At 36.3% G+C, this 9,465-nt stretch overlaps 1 protein-coding gene across 1 annotated transcript; it reads left to right on the top strand.

The window, feature by feature from the left end:
• Nucleotides 1–659: 659 nt before the first annotated feature.
• Nucleotides 660–9,388, top strand: LOC104460620 (putative E3 ubiquitin-protein ligase UNKL; the record flags this gene model as incomplete). Its single annotated transcript, XM_010077005.1, has 6 exons — nucleotides 660–890; nucleotides 1,547–1,749; nucleotides 2,594–2,848; nucleotides 5,107–5,257; nucleotides 7,935–8,019; nucleotides 9,218–9,388. Coding segments are annotated over 6 exons (1,096 nt in total), but the record flags the coding sequence as incomplete, so codon positions are not given.
• Nucleotides 9,389–9,465: the final 77 nt, after the last annotated feature.

Raw genomic sequence — 9,465 nt, forward strand, 5'->3', positions numbered from 1 at the left:
TTTAAGTAACTGCATGAATGAACATAATTTTTTAATAACTGTTTTTTTGTTATTATCATTATTTTGGGAAATTATGAACAATGCATTTGTTTGACTAAATTATTATTAATTTTTACTTTGTTTCAAACTCGGTTTTCTTAGGGAGTTAAGTACATTTGATATTTAAAATCTACTGAACAAAAGAAGTATGTAGAGGAAAGAAATTGAGCTATGTGTGATTATTATGCTGTGTATGATTTTCAAGGTGTGTAGTTTCACTGGCTTAACTCTAGTTTATATATTAAAATAAAACCCAAATTTTTCTTAATCTTTTAGGTTTCAGTCAGTTCCTTGCATTAGTTGTTGGCTATAAAAATTAGTAAGTTGAATAACTTGATCTGAAAAGTTTTTTCTTTCTTTGTAGCTGCATGTGGGGCCACTGCTGTGTAAAGCTACAAAATCTGTTTTCAGACACTTGGAAAACTACTTTCAAGTGTTCAATTTAAAAAATACTTTCTTGCAATAGGAGATAAATAAAGTTTTCTTTTTTAATGGAAGGTATTTGAATGTATAATTCAATTACATTTGATGCATTTTTCAGAAAAATACAGAGAGCTGTGTACTGCTTTGGAACGAATCTTTTTTTTTTTTTTTTTTTTTTTCCCCTAATGCATACATAGGTCAAAGATTTCTGGGAAGTTCAGCACCTGTCAATATTCCAGGTTCTCTTGTTCATTCCTCATCTTTACATTCATCATCATCCCTTTCAACCTCTCCACTCAGTTCTCTTTCACAATCACTGTCTCAGTCTTTTGTTTCATCCACTACGGCTCCTCACCACCAGCTGCCTCAGCCTTTGAAGACAGAACATAGTATGTTAGGCACCTCAGCCTCTTCTCACAACTCTTTAGGTAAGTTGAAGGCTGTACTTTGTGTATTGTAAGAGGGAACTCGGTGACAGGTAAGAAATCTTCTGTTTAAGGCTTTGTGTGTTGCTTATGACTTAATCTGGACAACAAAGCCTAGCCATTGTAATTGATGACACTACTGATAATGGAGTTATATGTGGTATGTGGGAGAAAGTTCAAGGAGTGCACTTGCCTTCCTAGTGAAGAGAAAAAATAATTATTGGAAGAGGAGATATTTACAGAGGCATTTGAAAGGCGTAAAATGTAGCAGTTGGCATACAGGCAGCGGAAATGCATTTTAGCTACAGTATTTTGCTAAAGGAAAATACAAAACAGTGAAAGAGAAAGAATTCAAATGATGTGTGAGCTGCTAGGAACAAAACTTTTAGTATATAAATTAATTCCCACTCCTCCTTTTGTGGACCGCACTGTCTTTTATTGAAAGCGGCAAGAAAAAAAAGTGGTAAGTTTCCTGAGTTGCTCTAAACACTGTAAACATTTTCCAGACTGTCACATTCCCAAAGGCAGTGAAATAATGTTATGAGTCCTGCAGATAGAAGTATAAATTTTGTGTATGTGCCACACCTATTTTGTTTTGCATGTGATAATTCTGCAGCGGTGTGTGCAAAATGATTGTTGTTTCTGCCTTTGTTTTACAGGTTTAAATGGTGTTACAGGGAGCATTTGGGACTTTGTAACTGGGAGTTTCTCTCCTAGTCCTTCCCCAGTACTAAGCAGTGGTACTGCCCCCTCAATAAGTTCAAACACCAGTGAAAACGAACTAACTCGAGTTAGACAGGAACTTGGTGATGCCAAGAGAAGACTAAAACAATGGGAAGAATCTTGGCAACAAGTAAAACAGGTATGCTCATTTATGGTAGTATTAAATTGTATCTATATATATTTTATTTTTTTTTAACAAACAAGCAGCTCCTACTGCTTTTCCTTTTTACAAATCTTCTTAACCTTGGACCCAGAGTTTTATTGTGATCTGTCAAAGGAATGTTTTTTCCATCCTCAAAATGAGGTGGTGGCATAAAGGAAAGTTTTTTAAAGGGCAATTCATTTTCAGAGAGTTGATCTGCCTCTCTAGACATGGACACTTACACATATTCAGGATAGGGCTGAACAGCAATGTGTCTTGATGTTTAAGCAGCTAAAGACATACATTCTCTCCTGTACCTCTTTCAGATGATAAGCATGCAAAAAAAAGTAGAGGCTTGACAACAGCTGTGGTTGTATAGTGTACCTGGACAGTATCTAGCCATCTCAGCAGTCAAACCAAGGTTGTTGATAACTGCCAGTGTAGTGCATTTCCTGTAGTACTTTTTTTCACCTCATGTTGTTCTCTCTGTGATGAGGGGTAGCTAAGTAGGGGTAATAAATTTTGATAGTTTTTGATGTCTCTTGACAGTAAATCATGAATTTAACATTGAAAAAGTGTTCCATTTATAGAGCTCCAAAAAGGCTTTTCTGGCTGTTTATAGACAAGTAACAGTGACATACCTAAAAATTACATTAAGACAAAACAAGAAGAGTTGTTAATTAGAAGGTAGTATAAGTAGGGAGAAGCATTAAATTGACAGTAAATGCATTGTTATGTCTAAAATTAGAGATTACTTGCATCTTTGAAGGCTTTTGAATTTGCTCTTCTGTTGTTAATTTTAAAAAATTATTTTTATACTAAGGAAATCTCTTTCTCCCAGGCATGTGATGCATGGCAGAAAGAGGCTCAAGAAGCAAAAGAACGTGCTAACATTGCAGATGCGGACAAACAACTGGCTCTTCAGAAGAAAGAGGAAGTGGAAAATAAATTTAAAAAGCTGAAGGCACAATTAGCTGCTTGTCTATCTACTACATTACCTTATACGAAAAACGGTGGAGATACAGAAAATATATCCTTGCCAAAGCTTTGTTCTTTACAAAATCAGCTGCACTTAGATTTAGAAACATTAGATGAGGTGAGTTTCTTCATCTGCATAACTATTTTTGATTAACTGAAGCTGGCAGCTCAAAACCTTCAATGACATATTTATGCCAGGTCTCGTTTCAAAGAGCAACAATGCTCTCAGTGTTAAGTCTTTCTTTTCTACAGTAGAGGATGGTTCAAATTTCCCAATCTAGTAGGTTCTTCTAAGTTTTTGATCAGCTATCCGAACAAATTACAAGTGATTCACAACAATTCTTGAGGTGATTAAAAAAAAGATTTAAAGCCAGGTTTTACCCCCAAGGTTTTGGGCACTACCTAAATAAATAAAAATAGTTGCTCGAAATAAATGAAAATAGTTACATGCTTTTCACTTGTTTAGAAGGTAGGTGGTGAGTTTTCCTGCTAGGAGTTTGTGGAGTCAATGAGGCCAGTACAGACTTGGAGCATAGAATCACTGACGTTAGAAGGGACCTCTGGAGATCATCTAGTCCAACCCTCTGCTCAAAGCAGGGTCAATTTGAGCAGGTTGCTCAGGGCCTTGCCCGGTAGTGTTTTGAGTGTCTCCAAGGATGGGGAGTCTACCAGCTCTGTGGGCAACCTTTTACAGTCTTTGACCATCCTCACAGTAAGAAAATTTTTTTCTTATGTATGTGGAATTTTCTGTATTTTAATTTGTGCCCATTGCCTCTTCTTTACTGGACACCCCCAAGAAGAGCCTGTCCCTGTCTGTTTTGCTCCCTCCCATCAGGTATTTATACACACCAGTAGATGCCATCTCTTCTCAAGGCTAAACAGTCCCAGCTCTTTCAGCCTCTCCTTGTATACCAGATGCTTTAGTCCCTTAATCCCCTTAGTGGCATATTGCTGTATGTCACCTTCTCTCAAATCCAGACTCAGTTTCTGACAAAATTTAGGATGCTCATTTGCTGCCAGATTGAGGGCATTTCTCAGGGCTCTGAAAGCTGGGAATATCAAGTGCTACTCCTTTGAGCACATTGAGGAAGATAATAATGACCATGCACTGCTCCAGGTACCATACTTCAAACCTTGCTGGGCTCAACTTGGTTTCACATTGCTTTCTCCCCTGCAGTCTCAAAGGGCAGTGACATCACATATGACACCAGTTCTTGCTGGTTTGTTTTGACTGTGATGGGACTGTCCAGACAAAAAAAAATAATAATTTCCTTTCACTACTGGGACAATCTGCCATACTCTAGCACCAATTTGAGGTCAGCTGTGTCTTCTCTGTCTCAGTGCACCTCCTATCCAGTGCCATCTGTATCAGTATGAACTACAGCCTTGGAAAAAAAAAAGCCAGGCTCTCTTTAGAGGAGTTTAAAAGATAGTTTAAGTCTTTGTCAATAAAGTAGATGGATGAGGATGAGACTTGCTGGTTACCAGGCTCCTGTTATCAAGTACATTTACAGGATTCTGGATTGGATTAGGGACCGCTATTGTTTTTCTCCTAGGGGATTTTAAAGAGAAGCAAAAGAGTCTTGGGATCTCTTACCAAAAAAAGGCATTAGATTCTGGAATGGAAGTAATCTTGGCCAGGCTGGAGTTGTCGGAACCATTTCACCTTTTCCAGCTCCTCAGTTTCCCAGGTTTCCTTTACCACTGCGGCCTCTTCTCACCTAGTTCTTCCTTCCAGGAGAAAGCTGCTGTCTTAGGCAGTGCCACACATACCATTCTGGGTTCTTCTCTTAGTCCGAATCATGTCTTGCTCTTCAAAAATTAACACTACTTTTAGATGCTTTTCAGTTTTTTGCGTTCCTTAATAGGGTTGATAAGGCTTATCGCATGAAGACATTTATTTGCAGTAGTAACATTCTCCCCACAGTCTGTATCAGGAGCTTTATTCAAACTATTGCACGTTTGGGATGCTTCCATTTTGCCCTAATGTGAACATCTCCCACGGCATGAGAAAATGTAACAGTGGTTTGAAGAGGCAAAATGAAGGAGTATATGACAATGAAAAAGGCTTATTTCCTCTTTTTTTTTTTTTGTTTTTGCGTGTTTGCATGAGTCATCCCAATTATGCAGGAAAATTTCAGTCCAGAGGTTTAATACTAGATATTTTATTTTCTAAAAGCACCTATACTCCTCCAGCTGCTACGTTAGAGGTTGCGTGTGCTCTGAAATTACAACCCTCGATTCAGCTTTCTGTCATACAATAACATTGTCCTTTATGGTGTTAAATTAGATGTTTATTCAGGACAGCTAAGCAAAAAGCTGCTAGAACGCAACTGCATACTTTCATTTTTACTGAGTACAATAATCTTTTTACAGGTGATTTTTCAGCTTCAGTCAAAGAGGTGTGTTGTATGTCAGGAAGGTGATCGTAGCATTATCCTGAATCCGTGTCAACATTACGTACTTTGTGATCACTCTGCAGCTGCACAAGAAGAGTGTCCCTGCTGCAAGAAAAAAAATATCTGTGGTAACATACAGGCATAGTACTCATACATATCATGTTAATTAATTAAATAATTTTATGGTTTTGTATTTTGTGTAAGAATTATATCACTCACAATTAATCCATTTAATAGCGCTAGACTGATTTTCATTTTGATGTGAGAAACTTAGTTGCTTTAAGATAGAGAATAAGACTTGATCAACTTTACCTATCAACTTCAGTCATTTGACGAGTTTCTATAGTCTTGAGGTTCTTTTGTTCCCCCTGCAATCCCATCGCAGCCTTTTCCGACTGGCACTTACATTCCTAGTGCACAAGCTACTTAGGTTCATTTGCGCTGTAATCACTTTGTATAAATCTTATCATAATGCCTGAATGAAGTGTTGTTATTTTAATTAACAGAAGATGGATACGTAGATAGAGTAACTACACACTCAACACTGCAAATGGTCCCTTTGCTGTGTGTATAGAACACCAGAGCCAGTATTTTGGCATTGGTCTAACATTATGTTTACTTGGATGTTTGAAAAACTCTGATTAATGTAAAAGCACTTTTTGATTATTGTGTTTTGTTAGATGGTATGTTGTAAAATGCTTCAAGCTGCTTTCTAGGTCTTATGTTTATTTTTTAAGATGCAATAATAATAATATGATGTGTTTTATGTGTACTGTGAATTTATAATATTTCACACGGATTTACTGTTAAATCACAATGCAATTAAATAGAAATTACAACTTATCTAGTTTTTTTACAATTTATAAGTTAACTGCATACTGTAGTATTTATAAATGTACCAGCGAAGACAAAAACAGTGAGGCACATAGGCTTCCGTATTCAAAGACGTGTTTTCAGTTTTGTGAAACAGATCAGTTGGTGTATTTGCATATTTCCCTCATTTTGAGTGTTTGTAGTCTTAAAAGTTTTTGTACATCTCCTAAGCTGTGTGGTACTCGTCCAGAACAGATATGAGATACATATAATATTACCAAGTGCCTATGCCCAATATCCTATAAAATGGCAGAAGACATAAAAAAAGAGAATTTTGCAAATAATTTCTGTTGCCTAATTTTGTATTGAACAATTTGACTATAATTAGAATACATCTCTTGCTTTTATAAATATTTAAAAATACTGTTTTTTTCAGTAATGAAGTAATGCATGTTTGAAAGAAACTACAGGATTATTTAAGTATGTAATCAGACAGTTGCGCTTTGACAATGATTTTTTTAAAAAGTGGTAATATGCTTACTTCATCCTTGTAGTTGGGAGCATGCAGTTCAGAAGGAGAAGTTAATTAATTACTGCATGTTAACACTGTATATTTTTACTTTTCTTACATGGAATAATTGCCTGCATTACTCCTTTTTCTGTTAAATTCGGGTGTAACACTAGTACAACTTAGATTGGAATGACCTACTACTGTGATACATGATTTGTATCTCCTTATTACTGTATTCAGTACAAAAAGTAAGTTCACACAGGCAGAAAGGAGTTAATCTATTTAAAGTTCAGTCTTGCTAAAACAAAAAACAAGAGGTATACTATAATTATTATTGTCAAAATAGAGCTAATAGAACTGTCTCAGCATTTAATAAAGGGCCCAAAGCCAATAGTACTGAAATCACTCCAGTGGGTTTTAGCATTATTTGTACAAAGGATTGAATTAGAAAAAATCGTTACACATTTTCTGTGATAAATAAATGTACAGACTTGTTGCTACTATCCTAAGACACGTTGATCTGTAGGAACGTTGGGAGACCTTTTGGGAAGGAAGAAGTAGGATAAAATATTAAATACAGTGCTGCTTGGTTCTGTTTCAAAATTTTGTCTGAAGATCACTTTAAAGACCAAAGTTGGGTTTAATCATGTGATTTTCTTGACTTTAACACAGTTTCTTTAAAACATTTGTACTGAGAAAAGTAAAAAAATTGGACTGTATTTGCATTCTCAAACACACTGAAAACAGAGAACTGTCCTAAAATAAGATATTCTTTCCTGTCCTAAAATAAGATAGTCCTGTTTTAAAGGTACAGCCAGATTTGGACTTTTAAAAAAGGAAGTTGGATCACCAAGTTTGGCTGTAGGTATTAATGTATTTTTTGCATATGTGCAAAGACTGATTTTTTGAACTTTAACAGGATTTTGGACTAAAGCAAATTTAGTGGCTTTTTTTTAAACAGTGAGCATATAAAAGATTATAGTTTGAAATTATGTTACATAGTTTTCAAACAAGCAGTTATTTTGGACACTAGTTTACTACATTCATCTAGTGTGGAGCAGCATTTTGCAACCATTGTGCTCACAAAAATGTTTAGAAATACCTTTGTGAAATTTTTTCCTTTGGCATTTTAGAAAAACCAGCTTGAGGCCACCTTGAGCTGCCCATCTGCAGCTGCGTGACATTTGTTACCCACCAGATTCGGAAGCATGGTTTTGTGCCGTCTTGTCAAAGTTTGTAGTTCTTTGTGTGTATTTTAGTGCATGTACCTATGTCCTAGGGCTATTTTTGGTCCCTTTTTTTTGGTAGTTACAGGCGACTTTCCTAATCTGGCAATGCCAACAAAAAAGGAATGTAAACAGCACTTGCGGTGTGAATCATCACATTGACATTCATAGTTCCTATGTGCTGCATTTTCAGAGGAAATTAACTAATATGTTTAGTCTGTTGGTTTTTAAAGTTGTATGTTTTGTGTTTTACAGTGATGAATCTTGAAAATGATGATACGTTGGCCTGTAGCAATATCAGTACTGAAAATTTTGCAGGTGTTCCCTGTAAGTTTCTTTGGTGCCGAACTACAAACACATTTAAAAATTATCAACAAACCATTTAGTGGAGAAGGAAGAAACACATACTGAAGAAACATAGCTGTGTGTGAAATTCTTAGACTGGACAGCTTGCTATAATTATAGATGAATCTTTAGGTAATCACTTGAACCATACATCATTGTACATAGCAGTCATATGAAAATAATACAGTTGTTCTTCACAAAATTCTTTTTGTGAGGAATTACAAGCTAAGTTTTCTGTATCTTATTAAGCAAGTCAGCTGCAAATACAAATAAATATTTACACAAGTACTTCAAAATGGAGGAGAATAAAATGTATGCAGTTGACTAGAGATGACTATTTGGAACAAATCAGCAGTGAAACCTGACCTTTTTGAAGTATTCGTCCTTGTACTATATACACAGTCTAGAAACTAGATACATTGTAATTGTACTTTAGCAAGACTCCACTATGGTAATTTGCTGAACTCACAAAATACATAAAAGCAAAATAAATAGATTTTCAGGATTCATTTTTGGTATTTGACAAAGTTCTGTGTTAATTTAGGTAAGAATATAATTCTGAATGTGAATGCCATTATGTTGTCACAATTATTTTAGCCTGGGGAATAATAGATTAAAATTGTGATTTGTCAGGGTTTTTACAGTTAGGAGCTGTAATTTAACCAGAAGTATGCTATGTACAAATAGATCCCAAGCTGCATGTTATAGGCTTATTATTAGTCTTCTTTGAATAGCAGATTATTAAAGACATACTTGTTTTGCTCTATATTGCCATTCAGAGTATCCTAGTATTAAATATAGGTAGTAATATTATCACACTGTGCTTGTGTAACTGCAGCCATCATCAGACCCTAAATAAATGTGGAATTTTTACTCTCATTAATTTATGGAAGCCATTAATGTTTTGAGTGTACAGACAGAAATGATTTTGTGAATTAAATTGTTCTGAAGACAAAACATATTATTTATAATGCATAATCATTTACTTGTAGTGAACTGTTTAAAATTGTTATTAAAACTTTTCTACACTATGGCGTTTATGCAATCGTTTACAAAAGTCATGGAATTATTTTTATTACCAATATGGAAATAAAATTTTGATCTTTATTTCTGAGCTATACTGTGTTTAGAGACTCAAAAATTTACAGGTGTTTTCTTCTGCAATCTAATTATGGCATCCCTGATCATTTCAGGGGTTCAAGGCTGAGACTGGCGTGTCCTGTTCCCGTGGCCACAGACCCGGCGGCCCGGGAGCGCTCCTTTCTCCTCCTCGATGCTCGGAACAGGACGGTCGGGTTGGTGCGGCCGCCCGGCGGCCAAGGTGCGGTACTGCAGCGCCCCGTGTCCCAGGCGGCCGACCCCTGGTAGCGGCAACGCGGTGCTCCGGTGTCTGCGAGGTGGTTGCTCCGCGCTCGGTGCTGCTTCCTGGTGCGGAGGCACC

The sequence above is a fragment of the Pterocles gutturalis genome, unplaced genomic scaffold, assembly GCF_000699245.1.
Source record: "Pterocles gutturalis isolate BGI_N339 unplaced genomic scaffold, ASM69924v1 scaffold15338, whole genome shotgun sequence".
In the NCBI taxonomy this organism is placed as follows: Eukaryota; Metazoa; Chordata; class Aves; order Pterocliformes; family Pteroclidae; genus Pterocles; species Pterocles gutturalis.